Source organism: Heloderma suspectum, chromosome 3 (genome assembly GCF_057233095.1).
Source record: "Heloderma suspectum isolate Gila_16-S chromosome 3, 16-S_ref, whole genome shotgun sequence".
Taxonomy (NCBI): Eukaryota; Metazoa; Chordata; class Lepidosauria; order Squamata; family Helodermatidae; genus Heloderma; species Heloderma suspectum.
In genome coordinates this window covers 130,422,879-130,442,037 of record NC_139460.1, presented here as the reverse complement: position 1 = coordinate 130,442,037, position 19,159 = coordinate 130,422,879, and the positions used below count along the sequence as shown (strand labels likewise).

Genomic DNA, 19,159 nt, shown 5'->3' with positions numbered 1-19,159 from the left:
GCCCTTCCTGTTTAAGAGGGCCCAGGGGCCAGCTTGGGTGGGCAGGCTTGGTCCAGAGCCTGAGAATATTTCACTACCCTAGAAGACATCTTAAATCAGCCTTCCCTAACCTCATGCCCTCCAGATGTTTTGGACTTCTGCTCCCATCAGCCCTAGCCAGCATATTCAATGGTCAGGAATGCTGGGAGTTGTAGTCCAAAGGTTTAGGAAGGCTGTCTTAAAGTGTAGCTCTGCTGGCTTACCACATGAGGCAACTGCACCCCAAAACAAAGGTCCTGATCCTGGCTGCAGTAGCTCCTGACACTTTGGGAGCAGTTTTCAAGTAGGAACGTGAGGGGTTTTAAACAAGATTTAAAATTGTTTTAGAAAGTGCATGCACATATTACAAGCTTCCTACATGCAATGCATATGCATGGTTCTTCATGTGTATATGCATGGCTTTCACATTGCAAGGGAGTTGTGATAATATGAGAGAGAGAGAGAGAGATTTGCAATTACTATCCCATATATGTGTTCATCATACATGGTGATGTATAAGTTGTTGCTTATTGTTTTCTACCTGGGACTACTTTCCACATAATTTTGTAATGTGAAAGGTGGCCTTTAGCAGAGAGGCATTTCTAACAGTTTAATGACAGACGGCACACTTTATTGTATGTCTTGTGCAGGCTCTATGATAAATACTACATTTGTGCAAACCCATATTTACCTGCAGTAATCTAAAAAGTATTACTAGCTGACCCACTACTTTTCCTCAATTGCTGAAGTGCTAAGCAAGGTCACAGAAATGTAATTGTTCCAGGGATTAACGAAACTGAAAAGGGTATCCTTTGGAATCCTAGCTTTAGATCCTTAGCTCTTGTTTCCTATTCCCCCAACATATTGTTTAAAAGGCTACCACCAGCTATTCAATTTTTTGCCTCAGTGATACCATGACAACCACCACATGACCTGCTGCAAACACACCACATTTGTTAGAGCTCAGCTCAAGAAGGTTCTCTAGCTGATGACTCATCCACTTTGAAGGAGTCCAGATTTAGAGATATTTTATGTTGTTTTAAGATGCATCGAGCCTACCAGCCAATTTTGCCATGTGGCAATAAATATCTTCAGCAAAAGTGGGACAAAACTACATATGAAGAACACAAGAAAAAGGTAAGCATAACTTCTCTGATAACAGAGAGCATAGGAACCATGTACAAAGCCAAACTTGTTGAAAGGAAATACCTTTGCATTTCTGCCAAGGATATGAACAATTAGCCATAGCTTAGCTTGCTGTTTCAGTATTCACCCTACATTGCTCCCTCTCGATCCCACATTTTAAATCAAAACTCAGTTTCATGCCAAGAGTTTCGATACAGGGAATCTGTCCAATCTCAACATCCTTCCAAGTAAAAATGCAACATTTCCCACAGGTACTGTAGACCACTTTACGTTACTTTTTCAGTCATGGACATTAATTTCCATGATGAAAAAGCATGGATGCATTTATCAATGGGTGTTTTACTGCCACAGTAATACAGTTCAGAGAGCCTCGTGTGGCGCAGAGTGGTGGGCGGCAGTATTGCAACCGAAACTCTCCCCACGACCTGAGTTCGATCCCAGAGGAACCTGGGTCTCGGGTAGCCGGCTCAGGTCGACTCAGCCCTCCATCCTTCCGAGGTCGGTTAAATGAGTACCCAGCTTGCTGGGGGAAAGGTAGTCGCAACTGGGGAAGGCAATGGCAAACCACCCCGCTATAGTCTGCCATGAAGACGCCAGCGCAAGCGGCGTCCCTCTAGGGGTCAGTAATGACCCGGTGCTTGCACAGGAGGAACCTTTCCTTTTCCAATACAGTTCAGAGCTCCCCAATCCATGTACCCTACCCACAGAGAACGGTAATACTTGTGCCACAATTCTGCACAAATAATACATAGTTGTTGTTTTCCTGACACACAGGTTAATCAGTGTTGGTAAAAGTACATGAGAACTCAATCTCAGGTGGTAATTCCGCTTTCTAGGCCAGTGTGGAGCTTGTGTAATTTTTCATTATCATCATCATCTTTATACTTACAAAGCCCATACAACTAAATTAGGCTTAAAAAGGAAGATGGGAGGAAAATATCCTTGAGTTTGACATTAAAGGTGAAAATGAACCCTTTGATTTAGGGCTCTTCCTCTGCTCATTGGTAGTTGAGAAAAAGAACTGACAATTAATCTGAGTGGCTTTCGCTATACTTTATAATACAGACAGATCAAAACTATGAGGCAGACCATCAGGGAAGTGGCCTTGCTCTTCAGCTCCAAGAGTTCTCACCGTGATTTATTTTCTTTAAGAGAGAATACTATCTACAACAGTACTTTCAGGATCTAACCTTTGTTACTTTCAGAAAGGCCTTTACGGCTCTTTGCTTCCAAATAATGCTTTCAGCATATTCAGAAGAGAAATATAAAGGGATCCCCTATGTGCAGCATTTATGTATTGTGGCTCTGGGGAAGTAGAAGATATGGTGCATTATCTTCTGCATTGCCCATTATATAGGAAACCAGGGCTTGCTTTTGGGGGGACCTACTGAAAGCAAGAGCGGGTTGGCCTCTGGCCAGCATAATTTGCAATCTATTGGCAGTTTATTGTAAAGTTACTACTAACAAGGCTACTACTTTTGGAGTGGCAGCCCAGAAAATCCAACAAAATGTTGTAAAGATAGCTGCAGTGGATTGCAAGGGAGATCATCTTTTGTGAGCCCCTGAAAAGAAATCTTTGTAATGGTTATGCTGTCCCCTTTGCCTCTAATACTGTAATCAGGAAAATATCATTTGCACCTATTTTCTGCTTTTATGAATTGTGTTATGAGTTTATCACCGTTTTATTGCATTCCAAGAACCTTTTTAATGTGCCTTTGCTAATATGTATCTTTATCTCCCTTTGTTCCTTGAGGGGATATTTTTGTAAAGGTCATTGAGCCACAGACAAATGAATATATTGCCATTTATATTATATATATTATATTGTATTATTCATTCCCTCTATTTCCAAAGTACAGAGGTGAGTGCTGGTCCTTATGTAGCCCAAATGGCACCAGCACAACTGCACAAAAGGAAAAAGTACAAACAGTCTTTAAAAAACACCCTAAGGGGAGGGGGGGGGCACCCAAAACAACTGAATGAGAACTGAGCCAGCTCAGTGGCAGAGAATGCTGACTGACTATTGGCGATGGGGCACATCTCAGAGGAGGGGAATTGAATGGAGTATTCTGGAAAAGGAATGGCTGGCTGGAGTGGGGGGGGGGGCTGGGGGAGACAGAGAGACCAGGGTTCAAAGTCCTACTTAACTATGAAGCTCACTGAGTAACCATAAGCCACAAGTCATCACCTTTTGCCAGCCTGATCTATGTCATGGGATTGTGTGAAGGTAATATGGGGAAACCTCACATATGAGCTCTTTGGAGGAAACCTGGAATGCAGATATAATGAATAAGTAGTTGCAGCACATTACTGGCTTGGTGTAAGATTCACCTCCATCTTTCAATCGAATGAGTGGATAGGAAAACAGTTATTTCTGTTAGCTGAACATTTATCTGTTTTCTAAATTATCTCTATCTTTGCATTCATCAAAACAAAGGTTATCTCTAATTTGCATGCTATTTTTTTATGTTTCACTGCAATTTTATGTGTTTGTTAAAATTAATGCCTGGAATCAGTCTATTATCTAGGTCACAACATCCTTAACCTAAATGTAGAAGTAGCTAAAAAGTGTTTACTTTTGAGTCTGCAAGGAACTATTGGGCAACATCCTTCTGAACATCCTTAGTATTTTATGCAGTCTAAATCTGATCTCCTCCAGTTGTGAGGATTCAGCCACACATTAACTCATTAAATAGTCTAATTGTGCTCAAGGAAAACATTAAAGCTTTTATGTACCATTAAACAACAATCCTGCATTTGGCTGCAATAGGTTTAGTTCTTGTGAAAATAATGGATAAAATTAAGTAATGGATAAAAAGCCCAGGAAAATAAAATCTAATTATATTGCTAAAATCAAACTATTAGGCGACTCTTCCTAACTTACAGACTAGGATTTTTCCTTTATTAGATGATCCATGTTTAGCCATGGGGAAAGCATAATTACTATATGAGGTCCCCATATGATCATTTAAAGCAGGGGTGGGCAACTTGTGGCCCTCCAGCTGTCGTTGGATGCAAGTCCCATCAGCCCTAGCCAACATGGCCAATGGTGACGGATGATGGGAGTTGCAATCCAACAACATCCGGAGGACCACAAGTTGCTCACCCCTGATTTAAAGTGCAGTTTTGGATATCTGTACATTTTTCAGATGTAAAGATCGCTGCTAAGACACAAAATTAACCCTTACTGCTCTTTTATTTGTAAATGCAAATACATATGCATGTGAAAGGTAAATAATGTAGGTTCTTGACTTTTGAATAATCCTCATAATGGGTTGGAGCCAGACTTTGTCATACTTAGAGCAGACCCATTGAAATCAATGGCACTTAAGTTGGTCATGACTGGTTTCAATGGGTCTCCTCTAAGTATGACCAAAGGCACAATCCTATGCATGACTAGAGAGAAATAAGTTCTACAGCTCCCAACACACTGGGAGCTGTAGGACGTTTTTCCTGTCTCAACATGCATTGGGTTGCTCCCTAAGTAAATAATGCTTTTTACTTCTGTTTATTTGGATGCGCCTTGTATCGCTTCTCGGATCATAAGTGCCAACTCCAGTTCTGAGGCTGCTCAGTCCGGCACACAGGTTTGATCATTCTGACTTCTTATGGGATCATCATAATGAAGCCAAGTAGGAAATTTCGGGTGGAGGTTTTGCAACACAATGGCTTTGCACGTGGTCACAAGACACAAAGCACATATCCGCAGCACAGATTTGGCATAGAAAAAAAACCTCAATCTGTGGACTGAGCTGCTGGCAAGTGCTTACTGTCATTGCATGATAATGTAGTTCTCCTTCTTGTTGCTACAGGATGTTTTTATGTTTAGGTATCAACAATTCTATTTCATTTTATTGCATTAATACCCTGCTCTTATTTATACATCTTAGGGTAAATGACTTTGAACAGGCACAGTCCACCAGACAAGGCACCATGCAAATATTTACTTATGGAATGTGCTTTTATTATTAATGAAACCGGAGCGGTGTTCTGCTGTTAGCTGGGGTGGAAACACACCCTGGCATTTCATTCACAATGAGCCACAAGGTGGGGAGTGGAAGATACAAAAATGAAACAAATAAAGAATAGAGGTGTTAGAAACAGACAGACAAAGGTAATATATGAAGGAGGGTGGTGGTTAAAAATAGACAGGAATGGAAGAGGAAGAGCGGGATAGAAATGTAGTAAATAATAAACTAACAATGCAATTCTATATGTGTCTACTCAGAAGTAAACCCCATTGAGTCCAAATTGCCTGAGGATGCAATCCTATGCACACTTTCCTGGGAGTAAGACCCACTGAACACGATGGGGTTTGCTTCTGAGTAAACATGCACAGGATTGCAGATGTCTTTCTAATGCTGCAGTCCTATGCATGCTTACCAGTTAACATCTGGGGCTTGCCTGGGGAAAAGCCTATTGAACTTCTGAGTGAGTAGACATACATAGGACTGTGCTGCTGTAAGCGTTCCAAGCACTTACATCATCTCAACAATCCTCACAACATCACTGGAAGGGAAGCCAATATTATTCTTATTATTGCCAAATTATGCAGAAGGGGCTGAGGCTGATAGGTAATGGCTTGTCTATCAGCAGCTGGTGGGTTCATAGTTAAACTGAGACATAAATCAGGGGCCTTTAGCTGTTAAACACTACACTAATACAGTTATTCCCTTTCATTCCATGGTTAAATTTAAAAATAAAACCCTTTTTTTCCTGCTGCAGATCCAGACAGCCAAACCTGTCATAGACACCTCTACTCCTTCAACATATGGGCATCTTCATTTGAAATTAAGAAAACTCAAGGTATGTTGCTGCTTATAGCCTATTGTAGCAAAAACAAGAGTGAAGCATCCTTTAAAGATTGCCAGTTTTATTGTGACATCAGCTGTTATGGGTTGGTGTCATAATACATTTGTTCGTCTTTAAGGTGTGACGGCACTTCGTTATTTTTACGTCCTAGTACATTTTTATCTCATAGTAAAGGATTGTAGACTTTATATCAGGGGTGCACAACCTTTTCTGCCCTGAGGACTGTATCTGGTGTCTGCCAGGGGGAGGGGGGCTGCAAACGTGTGTGTGCATATGCACACATGCATATACTACCACTAATGTGATATGTGGTTTCCCTACTTCCACTAGTGGGGTGGGGAACTTTTTCCTACTTGTACATAACCAGGACTGAGTCACTCAGCAGCATTTTCAAATAGCCTCCCAAATACCAAGTCTCTGCATGTCTACTCAGAGGTAAGCAGGACTGAATCACTCAGCAGCTTACTCCCAAGGCCCCACAGTCTCTCCCCTGCAAGGAAAGCTCTTATCTCCTGTAAGCAGCTGATGGGAGATAGGAGCTTTTACCTACTGGGGAAAGGGGATAGGGCCTGGGGAAGAAACTGGTGGGCTGATCAGCTGGACTGTGGGAAAAAGTGGGTGGGGTTCCCTAAAAGGAAGAAGACATTTAAAGATAATGTAGATAATGTTCTCTGTTCCCTTATTTATCTGGATAATTAAGAGTATTATGCATTAAGACCCAATTTTAGTAAGTTCTAAGTCAGCCTTTCCCAATCTCATGCCCTCCAGATGATTAGTACTTCAACTCCCACCAGCTTTACCCCTCAAGGCCAATGGTCAGAAATCCTGGGAGCAGTGGTCCTAAACATATGGAAGGCACCAGGTTGGGGAAGGCTGTTCTAAGTGCTCCAAGAGTCTCTTGTACTTCTTTTGTGTCTATTGTGAATTTCACCACGAAGAAACACATTTCTACAGTCATATCCCACAGCAGGCAAAATTGCAGATGTGAAGGAGGGGACAAGCATTATAGCTGTCTTTTATTAGAGAGGATATATGGAACATGATTAGCTTCTACAAGCTTTTCCATACAAGGCTGTTATTTGGCTGTATCTACTCCTGGTTTCATTGCAGAATTGAGATTCAAGCGCTGGATGAAGAATGTTTCCTTCCCTGCTTTTCCACTACATAACATCTAGGTGGAACTGTGGTATAGCAGAGTAGCACAAATACACAAATGAAAAAAGCAGTTTCTTTTGATTTTACAGTTAAATTCTGCATTTCCCCTGCTCTAAAAAACTCACCATAAGTGTTCTTTAGACACAGAAGGGAAACTTGAGGGTCATGTTGTCATCCAAAGAACCTGCAAACAACCGTGAGTAGAGAATGATGAGCACACGATAAATGCCTCATGTACAAAGCCCTACGAGTATTCTTTTGTCTTTTTGATTTTTTTAAGCTGGATCAGGATCGTCAGTCAGTCATTGAGCGAGACAATCGTTTGCTGCTGGAGAAGATGTCTTACATCATAAGGACTGGAGGAAGAATTGATAACAAAAATGAATATGAGGCCAAAAGGTAAGGTTTGCAATGAGAATGGTATAGACTCTATACTATAGAGTTATCCAATTATTTTGATAGTGTTGACCATGACTATAAATAAATAAAGGCCTACATTAACAAGAAGCTCTCGTTCTGTTTCGCAGACATGTCCTGTGGCTTCCGAAGCTTAGTGCTTTGCTTCAGTGGTCATTCTTCATTTAAAATCCCTCTGATCATTTAAATCAGGTGATGAAAGGGAAGGAGTCACTTTAAGACAATGTTGAAAAGTGACAGAGTAAGCATTTTATTGAGCCAGCCATCTCTGTTTAAAAATAAAAAGAAGCAGGATGATAAAACTGATGGTACAGAATAGAAGATAAGTCGTAGGAAGTACTAGGAACCCATGAATCAGAGCAGTTAGGTTCGGAGCTAACATAGAACTAACTTAGTTGGTCTACAACCCCCATCACTTGCTTGGGATAATGGCAGCTGTAGTTCAACAGGTTGCATAGGAATCTTTAAACCAGAGGTTTGGGATCTTTTGCTACTGTGACTTCCACTAAATCCAGAAGGGCATCAACCAAGAGCATCATTCAAATGATGATTTGGTGTATTGGAATATTCATGATTCGGGGAAGATATCAACAGTGAGCAGGCAGGCATACAGAGGGTGGCTGGTGGTACTCAGAAGGCCTGCCTGGGGCAAGCAGCGGCTCATATTGACCTAGAAGGCGAATAGCAGCATTTCCATTGAACTATATCACTATGAGGGTGGCAGAGGAGAGCCACGATCTCAGTCTAACTTCTGTACGATTCATGGAGGCTGCTTAGTTCAGAGCAGTAGGAAGGAACACTTGTCAGAGAACATTGAGAGTTCTCCAGGGAAAGATGGTTTCAAGCATGAAGCATGTCAGATCTTTCTCTGCTGTATGTCAGATGACTGAGAATATTTTGTGTGACTATTCCATTTCTGGAGGAGAATAGCCTCACATAAAGCTATCAAACCATGACAGTAGCTTATTGATGCTTATAGCATAATTAGAATTTACCCTACAGCAGTCCTTCAGGTAACTATAAAAAAATGCACCAGTCTACAAAAATGTTTGCCAGGTAGCCTGTGTGCACTTGTATGTCACAAGTTGTTTTGGTAAGCTACTACTCCCAGAAGGAAATGTTACTCATAGTATACTATGTTAGCATTTACATACTAGTTGGTATATTTCCCATTTGACTAATATTCCTTTTGTTTTGTACGTAAAGTAGCCAGTAGTGGCAGCTATACTAAGGGTGCAATCCTATGTATGTTTAGATGGAAAAAAGACCTACCACTCCCAGCAATTCTCCAGCCAGCCATGCTGGCTGGGGCATGCTGGGAATCATAGGACTTTTTTTTAGTAGTTTAGCTGCCCCTTTACTTGTTTCGCATTGCCCCTGCATATTAGTAACTAGATGGATAATATATTGCATTTGTATAAATTATGCTAATATATTTTAGCTTAAACAGAGAAAAACGAGAGCGAGAATTACTAAGAGTAAGCCAAGAGAATCATGCCATTCTGGAGAGGATTATGAAGTGTAAGCCTCAGTACAAGGTCCAGAAGTGGAATGAAGACTGGCAAAAGGCTAAAAACTACATGAACAGTATTGCAAGATATCCTCGAGGATTGTGCAAGTTACAGGATCAAAAGGTAACCCCAGTTGTCAAATATGCACAAGTTTCTGCAGCTCAGTGGTCCACACCTCCTGGTCTTCTATTTCCAAACTATGTTTCTCGCTATCTCTTGGTTGGTGTAGAAGGAATCTATACCAGTGTAAAGCTGGAAAATTCGGTAGCTGCCCCAGAAATGGTGGAAAAAAGAATGTGAAAGACATGAAAGAACCAATTTCTTCTATATTTGTTTCTTCACATTACATTATCTAGCTGCAAAAAAATGCAGTAAAATTCACTGAATCTGGGTAGCCTGGATTCAAGGAGTATCATTAATGGATTGTGATTGATAGAACCCTGGCAGATGGTTGCTGTGTGCTTGAAACATTTATCTGTTAAGGTAGGAATTTTGAATATGCAGCTCCTGAGGTATGAAATACTCTTAGTTTGTAATATACTTTCGCTTTGTTTCATTCATGTTACTGATATTCTGATTAGCAAGCTAGTTCAGTGAGGGCTGGCTGGCACTACTACTAGACAGATCCACAGCTGGCTAGAGAACCATGCCCAGTGACTGGGTTTGGACAATCGCTGAAAATTCAAGCCACAACCTTGGCTTGTCATGTCATCCGAACATAGTGGGTTGTATGGGACTTAAACAACCCTTACATAACTATAAAACAGGTCATGGGTACAAAATGGCCACTGGCAAATTCTGCAGCCCACCATGGCTTAAATAAGCTACAGTGGGCTGTATGATCATGCGAACAGGCCCACTGAGTGCTCATCAACAGTTCCTCATCAAACTGGAGGGAGGTATCAAATGGGGTGTCACAGGGCTCAGGCCTGGGCCCTGCAGTCTTCAACATTTTTATTAATGACTTGGAGGAAGAGGTGGAAGGAATGCTTAATAGACTTGCAGATAACACAAATTTGGGTGGGATAGCTAATTCTTTAGAAGACAGAAACAAAATTCAAAATGATCTTGTTAGGTAGGCAGAAAATAACAGAAAATAACAACAGAGACCAGTGCAAAGTTCTTCATTTAGGAAAGAGAAATCAAATGCACAGGTATAAGATGGGGGATATCTGGCTTAACAATAGTATGTGTGAAAAGGATCTTGAAGCTAAAATTGATCACAAGCTGAATATGAGTCAGCAGTGTGATGTGGCTGCAAAAAAGGCAAATACAATTTTAGGTTGCATCAACAGAAGTATAGTTTCTAAATCAGGGGATGTAATAGTTCCACTGTACTCTGTGCTGGTCAGAGTTCCTTTCAAATACAGTTCTGGACACCACACTTTAAGATTCAATAAATTGGAACGAGTTCAGAGAAAGGCAAGAATGATGATCAGGGGACTAAAAACTAAGTCCTGTGAGGAAAGACTGAAGGAACTGGGTGTGTATAGCCTTGAGAATAGAAGACTGAGGGGGGATATGCTAGCACTTTTAAAGTACCTAAGGGGTTGTCACACAGAAAAGAGCTGTTCCCTATCATCCAAGACTTTAGGAGACAAAACAAAAGAATTAAGTTACAGGACAACAGGTTTTGGTTGAACATCAGGAAAAACTTCCTAACAGTCAAAGCCGTCAGACAACGGAACCAACTGCCTAGGGAGGTGGTGGGTTCTCCATCACTGGAGGCATTCAAGCAGAGACTTGATAGCCATCTGTCAGGGATGCTTTAAACTGGAGTCCTGCACGGGGCTGGGGATAGGACTCAAAGGATTAAATGGCCACTTCCAACTTTGATTCTATGATTAAAATTGCTTCAACATTCAAAACCAAATGTTTATAAGACATTAAAATATTTTAAAAGCTTAACAAATAATTAAACCAACAAAAGTTCACACTTTATGGTCTTACAAACATGCACCAGAGTGAAATTCACTTAGATTCCTTGGGTAGGCTCTTGACCTGTGGAGAGTGCATAATGGTGGAAGGTTGGGGGCGGGGGGCGGGCAGTTTCCAAGTTGTGGGAAACATGGTATAGCTAGATCTGATTTTGGAGCTCACAGCATATGAAGAGCAATGTTGTTGTTGTTTATTCGGTCAGTCGCTTCCAACTCTTCATGACTTCATGGACCAGCCCACGCCAGAGCTTCCTGTCGGCCGTCGCCACCCCCAGCTCCCCCAAGGTCGATTCTATCACCTCCAGAATATCATCTATCCATCTTGCCCTTGGTCGGCCCCTCTTCCTTTTGCCTTCCACTTTCCCTAGCATCAGCATCTTCTCCAGGATATCCTGTCTTCTCATGATGTGGCCAAAGTACTTCAGTTTTGCGTTTAATATCCTTCCCTCAAGTGAGCAGTCTGGCTTGATTTCCTGGAGTATGGACTGGTTTGATCTTCTTGCAGTCCAAGGCACTCTCAGAATTTTCCTCCAGCACCACAGTTCAAAAGCATCTATCTTCCTTCGCTCAGCCTTCCTTATGGTCCAGCTCTCGCAGCCATAGATTACTACGGGGAATACCACTGCTTTAACTATGTGGACCTTTGTTGTCAGTGTGATATCCCTGCTCTTAACTATTTTATCAAGATTTGTCATTGCTGTCCTCCCAAGAAGTAACCGTCTTCTGATTTCCTGGCTGCAGTCAGCGTCTGCAGTAATCTTTGCACCTAGAAAGGCAAAGTCTGTCACTGCCTCCACATTTTCTCCCTCTATTTGCCAGTTATCAATCCAGCTGGTTGCCATAATCTTGGTTTTTTTGAGGTTTAACTGCAACCCAGCTTTTGCACTTTCTTCTTTCACCTTTGTCATAAGGTTCCTCAGCTCCTCCTCGCTTTCAGCCATCAAAGTGGTATCATCTGCATATCTGAGACTGTTTATGTTTCTTCCAGCAATTTTAACTCCAGCCTTGGCTTCATCAAGCCCAGCACGTCGCATGATGTGTTCTGCGTACAGGCTGAATAGGTAGGGTGAGAGTATACAACCCTGCCGCACTCCTTTCCCAATCTTAAACCACTCCGTTGTTCCGTGGTCTGTTCTTACCGTTGCTACTTGGTCATTATACAGATTCCTCAGGAGGCAGACAAGATGACTTGGTATCCCCATCCCACCAAGAACTTGCCACAGTTGGTTATGATCCACACAGTTAAAGGCTTTAGAATAGTCAATAAAACAGAAATAGATGTTTTTCTGAAACTCCCTGGCTTTTTCCATTATCCAGAGGATATTGGCAATTTGGTCTCTAGTTCCTCTGCCTTTTCTAAACCCAGCTTGTACATCTGGCAATTCTCGTTCCATGAATTGCTGGAGTCTACCTTGCAAGATCTTGAGCATTACCTTACTGGCATGTGAAATAAGTGCCACTGTTCGATAGTTTGAACATTCTTTGGTGCTTCCCTTTTTTGGTATGGGGATATAAGTTGATTTTTTCCAATCTGTTGGCCATTCTTGTGTTTTCCAAATTTGCTGGCATATGGCATGCATCACCTTGACAGCATCATCTTGCAAGATTTTAAACAGTTCAGTTGGGATACCGTCATCTCCTGCTGCCTTGTTATTAGCAATGCTTCTTAAGGCCCATTCAACCTCACTCTTCAGGATGTCTGGCTCTAGCTCACTGACCACACCGTCAAATCTATCCCCGATATTATTATCCTTCCTATACAGATCTTCCGTATATTCTTGCCACCTTTTCTTGATCTCTTCTGCTTCTGTTAGGTCCTTCCCATCTTTGTTTTTGATCATACCCATTTTTGCCTGGAATTTACCTCCGCTGTTTCTAATTTTCTGGAAGAGGTCTCTTGTCCTTCCTATACTATTATCTTCTTCCGCTTCCGCGCATTGCTTGTTTAAAAATAATTCCTTATATCTTCTGGCTAACCTCTGGAATTTTGCATTTAATTGGGCATATCTCCCCCTATCACTGCTGCCAAAAAAGTTGATGTTTAAAAGCTCTCTTTCTATTCTTATTAAAAACATGTATTGGCAGGGCTATTCCTGCCAGATGTTTATTTTAACAAATACTCAGTATATCTTTCACCACATTGGGCTTCATTGCTATATAATAATTTTTAAAAAGATAATTACAATACAATAAAATGTTTAAATGGACAGAAAATGCTGTGTTTGGAAAAAATTTAAACAAGTGTTATTTCTGAATTCTTCTAAACTATCTGTAATAAATATTGCAAAAACAACAACAGCTGAACCAGGGAGGTACCTAATCTCCAATTTCCACCTTTATGTTCAAAACCTGCTCTTAGCAAAGCAAGTTCCATAATGCCTTAAGCTTGGGATCATATTTAACATCCTTCTGTGAGTTGCTCACCTGTTAAGTACCAAATGTTATTTCCATCACTAGATGACTGACTGACTGCCAGTTCTGGGCTCTCCTTACTCTGCCTTCCCATTCTTCCTGTTTTACTCTGACTCACCAGAGCCTAGCAAAACACAAACAGCCCAAGGCAAGAAACAACTTTAATTGGGGATAGAAATCAGAGTGGAGGAACATAAAAAAGAAAGAGGGCAGGACACCTCCAAGTAGGGTGGCCAGGTGTCCTAATTACAGAAGACAGTCCTCTATGGAGAACTGGCAGAAGATAGTCTTCTGCTTGAAAGCATCCTCTATTTGAAGAGGTTCCAGTGCAAGTCTGGTTTAAAGTCAAAGAACCATCAGGAGGGAGAGCAGGGAGGGGCCTTGAAGTGGCCCATCACCAGTTGGCACCTGGACAGCAGACTGAGCAGGCGCACAGGTCACCTGGTCAGTCTTCTCCACTATGGTGAGAAATGTTGTCTTTCTATTTAAAGTATAATTATAATTTGTAAATGTGTACCCATACACAGAAATGTGCATATGGTAATGATATGCAAATTAGCACCCTTTTTTGTCCTCTTTTTTGGCGATGCATAAGTGGCCACCCCACCTACAAGGCAGTGGGTGGGGTGAAAGTGTGTGCTGAAAATGTCTGATGCAGTGAGAAAGAACAGAACAAGAAAAATTAGAAAGCACAGAGGGACGAAAAGGAGAGAAACAATTTAGGACAGTTAGAAGGAAGTACTTCTTCACCCAGCGCATAGTTGTACTATGGAATTTGCTACCGCAACATGTAGCGATGACCACAAATTTGGATTGTTTAAAAAGGAGGTTAGATAAATTCCTGGAGAAGGATATCAATGGCTACTAGTCCTGATGGCTATGTGCCACCTCCAGTATCAGAGGCAATATGCCTATGTACACCAGCTGCTGGGGAATATCGGTGGGAGGGTGCTGTTGCACTTGTGTCCTGCTTGTGGGTTCCCAGTCCACAACTGGTTGCCTACTGTGTGAACAGAATGCTGGACTGGTCTGATGGTCTGTGGGAATGCTGTGGACATAATATACCTCGACTTCAGCAAAGCTTTCGACAAAGTGCCCCATGATATCCTGATGAGCAAACTAGCTCAAAGTGGGCTAGATGAAACAACGATCCGGTGGATCCACAGTTGGCTAGAGAATTGGACTCAAAGTGTGCTTATCAATGGGACCTTCTCAAACTGGGGAGAGGTAATGAGTGGGGTACCTCAGGGCTCAGTTCTGGGCCCAGTGCTCTTCAATATTTTTATTAATGACTTGGAGGAGGAAGAGGTGCAGGGAATGCTGATCAAATTTGCAGATGACACAAAATTGGGCAGGATAGCTAATACTTTGGAAGACAGAAACAAAATTCAAAGTGATCTGGATAGATTGAAGCACTGGGCAGAAAACAACAGAATGAAATTTAATAGGGATAAAGGCCAAATTCTGCACCTAGGAAAAAGAAACCAAATGCACAGTTACAAGATGGGGCATACGTGGCTCAACAACACTACAAGCGAGAAGGATCTTGGAATTGTTGTCAATCACAAGCTGAATATGAGCCAACAATGTGATGTGGCTGCAAAAAAAACAAATGCTCTTTTGGGCTGCATTAATAGAAGCATAGCTTCCAAATCCCAGGAAGTACTAGTTCCCCTCTACTCAGCACTGGTTAGGCCTCATCTGGAATACTGTGTCCAGTTCTGGGCATCACATTTTAAGAAGGATTCAGACAAACTGGAGAGGGTTCAGAGGAGGGCAACAAAAATGATCAGGGGACTGGAAACAAAGCCCTATGAAGAGGGACTGAAGGAACTGGGCATGTTTAGCCTTGAGAAGAGAAGACTGGGGGGAGATATGATAGCGCTCTTCAAGTACTTGAAAGGTTGTCACAGAGAGGAAGGCCAGGATCTCTTCTCCATCATCCCAGAGTGCAGGACACGGAATAATGGGCTCAAGTGACAGGAAGCCAGATTCCGGCTGAACATCAGGAAAAACCTCCTGACTGTAAGAGCAATATGACAATGGAACCAATTACCTAGGGAGGTGGTGGGCTCTCCCACACTAGAGGCATTCAAGATGAGGCTGGTCAGTCATCTGTCAGGGATGCTCTGACCTGGATTCCTGCATTGAGCAGGGGGTTGCACTCGATGGCCTTGTAGGCCCCTTCCAACCCTACTATTCTATGATTCTATGATTCTATCTTAGTACAGTTAATATTTTGAAGCTATTTAATAAAGCTAGGAAGGATGCATCTAATCTACTTACAGGAAAGTTGTCCACATAACTTCAGGGAGATAGCACCATTTAACAGCAAATTATACTTTTAGTCCCATCAAAAACATTTTGTGTGCACTTAGAAATGTTGGGTAAGAGCCAGACATAGTTATGCTTAAACCTATTGAACTCAAAGGGACAAGAAAGTGATGACTAACTTCAGTCCCACAGATTTCAATGGGTCTACTCTAAGCATGACTAAGACTGGATCCAGCCCATCATTTGCTTCAGGGTATAATTTGTTGATTATTTGAGCCAGCAAAATCTGTCATTAAAAAAAACTAATACCAAGCCAGCTCTCACACAACCAAACTGATGGTCTTAGTGTCAAGATTTGGAATGATCTAAGTTGCAGCTCACTCTATGCCAGAAGAGGCCATGTCATTGCTACACAATTTGCTGTACTTAAAACTCCATGCAGATATACTGGACAACCAGAAAACTAAATTTGTAGGTACAAGAAAAATGTGGGTTCTCATGAAAATATGCATACAGATCTTAAGGTCACAATTTGTATGTGTGAATTTGTTCTTAATCAGAAGAAGAACATTTTTATTTCTTGCTCCTACTGTCTTCTTTCTGCTGAAGTATACCGTTAGACTGAAATGAGAGAATTTGTTTGCCTTTCCCATCCCTCCAAGGTCAGCTTTTATGTTCTCAACTAATGCTTTAAGTTCTGGGTTGTCTCAAAGATCTTCAGAAGCAATTCTTAGAGGTTGAAGAAAAGGAAAGACACCTTCCCCTAAAAAGGATTTAAGCCTGTTATCTTCAGGCAACAAATGGAGATGTATATGCACCTCATAAGTAATAAATTTCAAGTTGTAAGGCTTCCAGCTATCTTATATTTCTCACAGATTCTCAAAACATTCCTCAAGCCGAATTCCTGAATCCAGGAATCACTCCTTTTACAAGAAAGGCCAAGACAATAATCCCCACACCTCAGATCAGGTGTAAATACCATTAATTTCAATTCAGATTACCATGGCATGTGCTCAGAGAATAGAAATAAAGAAAAAGCCCAAAGCAAGGGTAAAGCCTAGAATACAACATCTGCAAGGACAAATAAAAAAGTAACAACATAGATTATTTTAATATCTTATGATTTTTACTGATTGGATTCATAGGGTTAAAAGGGTCTAGTACTCAAAATTACATTTTTTAGTTATAGTACACGAATCCATCTTTGTGTGTGTGTGTGTGTGTGTGTGTGTGCGCGCGCGCACGCACATCTATTCACAAGCACATGAATATATAATTTATTTATCCATGCACAGGGGGAAAAAAACACCAAAAAGAGAGAAACAGCAAGACAACCACCTGAAAGACAGACATCCAACAAACAGGAAGCGAAGAACTAAAATTTCACCGAAGTGATCATCCAAGAGAAAATTCAGTAGACAAAGAGTAATTTCAACTTTATGATGCCAGTACAGACCATGGATATTACTAAACTAAGTCTTGATATGAAAGAAATCATTATCAGGAAATTATCCTGCTTATACTAAAGGTAATTATTAGAAACATGTCTTCTTTAAACACTGTTCATGCAAGTTACTAGATATGTACTAGATAAGCAGGGTGGCTACAGCAGCAATCCTGAGCACATTTCAAAATTAAATTCCATCAAAATCAGTGGAAATTACTTCTAAGAAAGTAGGTTAGGTTCAGACTGTAAGATATTTAGGCTAAGGCATGAGGCATGAGGTTGAGAATTATATTTCCACTTGAACAAAAATTAGGGCACAATCCTATGCTTGTTTAGATGAAAAAAAAGTCATACAACTCCCAGTATTCCCCATCCAGGTGGCTGGGGCATGCTGGGAATTGTAGGCCTTTTTCCTGACTAAACATGTATAGAATTGCACCCTTGTAGTATTAATATAAAATTCACCAGGAAAAAAAATAAGTGTAATCATGCTTAGAATACATCTCTTGGTGTGGATCACCTGGGCTAGAGCTACACTAGTGCTTTTTGTCCGTAACAAAGTGCACTGATAACCACTGGGGCACATTACACATTCCCTGTACTACTTTTCTAGCATTATTTCCTGCTTTTTATTCTGTATTATCCAAAATACTGCAACAGATGTCACTGTGTGCGCTATGAGGTATAAATGCGCAAGAGGAATATAGTGTTACCATGATAGGATCATATCAATATGACATGAGGTGTAGATCTGGCCCTTCGTTCCATATTACCAAAACATACCAAAACCACAGATTGAACCATGGTGCAGTTCAAACCCTGTTCAGGGGGAGAGGGTGTTTCGGAGCCATCCAATCTAATGCCCCAGTGATTGCAGCATTCCAGCCACCCACCAGGGTCTCGACCGAGTGGCTGTTGGCGTGTTCCAGAGAATCTGCAAGCATGTTCAGGAATCCATTCGGATCCATAAGACTGACTTCCAGATCACTCCCCGCTTCTCCAGAAACAAACACAAAGTCTAGTGCATGACCAGCTACATGGATGGGCCCAGTTGGAATAGGGTGGAGCTCCCAGGAAGCCATGTGGTCTCCATGAAGTCCTGAGGTGCCCCTGTGAGGACGGCCTCTGAATGTACATTGAAGTCCCTCAACACCAATTATCATCCTTTGAGCTGGGATGTGCAGGAATTTCCTATCCACTGTTCCTCTGGCAGTGCAACCACAGGTGTCAGGGTTGCATCTGAGCCCATAGAATCCCAAAGCAGCTCTGATTCTGAGGAAGAGAGGCAATTCGTGGGGGAGGAACTTCAGAGGCACAGATGGAGGGGGAGCCCCCCCTTCTCATATCCCTGGGAGTGATAGCAAACTAGGCATGAAAAGGGAAGGATGACCTGAACTTTTAGATGCGAGGTGCAGACGCAGGCACAAGCGAGAGATCAGCTTCGGCGCTCAGTCCAATAGGCTCAACGTCAACAGCTGTGCCCAGAAGCATCACAGGAGAGGGGGAGATCTTCCCCTCCCACTCCTTAAGTTCAGAGAATTGCCGCCCTTTTCCCAAACAGAGATCAACTAACCTACTTTCCCCTTGAACCCCTAGATGGCTGTTCCTTTGTAGTTCCCTGAGTCTCTAGCAATTAGCATCTGTATGCCTCATTAGGGTAAATGGAATTAAAGCCTTAGAAAGCAGCCCTTTTGTCTGAGTGTTGATTTGGCTATTGGAGTATTCACTAGGCAACAGGGGAATCCTGACAATAGGCATGTCTACTCAGAAGTAAGTCACACTGGGAAAATGGGACTTACTCCCAGGTAAGTGTGTATAGGATTGGAGCATAATTGTTATTTTCCCTATCCCTTCAGTGGACATAAGACTTGGATTCAGACTTACTCTTATTTAGAGCAGAGCCATTGATTTCAATGGGTTTACTCTAATTATGACCAAATCTGAATCCAACCCATAGTGTGATGAGTATGCAATATTATTTCTGCATGGCATAGAATAATCACATGTGCCTGTGCTCTGCAGGGACTGTT

General features: G+C 41.7%; 1 protein-coding gene across 1 annotated transcript; it reads left to right on the top strand.

The window, feature by feature from the left end:
* Positions 1-1,020: 1,020 nt before the first annotated feature.
* CFAP97D2 (CFAP97 domain containing 2) lies at positions 1,021-18,813 on the top strand. Its single transcript, XM_084844548.1, has 5 exons — positions 1,021-1,155; positions 5,890-5,970; positions 7,412-7,530; positions 8,990-9,182; positions 16,978-18,813. The coding sequence occupies exons 1-5, from the start codon at positions 1,063-1,065 to the stop codon at positions 17,059-17,061; spliced, it is 570 nt and encodes a 189-aa protein (XP_084700674.1). The 5' UTR covers positions 1,021-1,062; the 3' UTR covers positions 17,062-18,813.
* Positions 18,814-19,159: the final 346 nt, after the last annotated feature.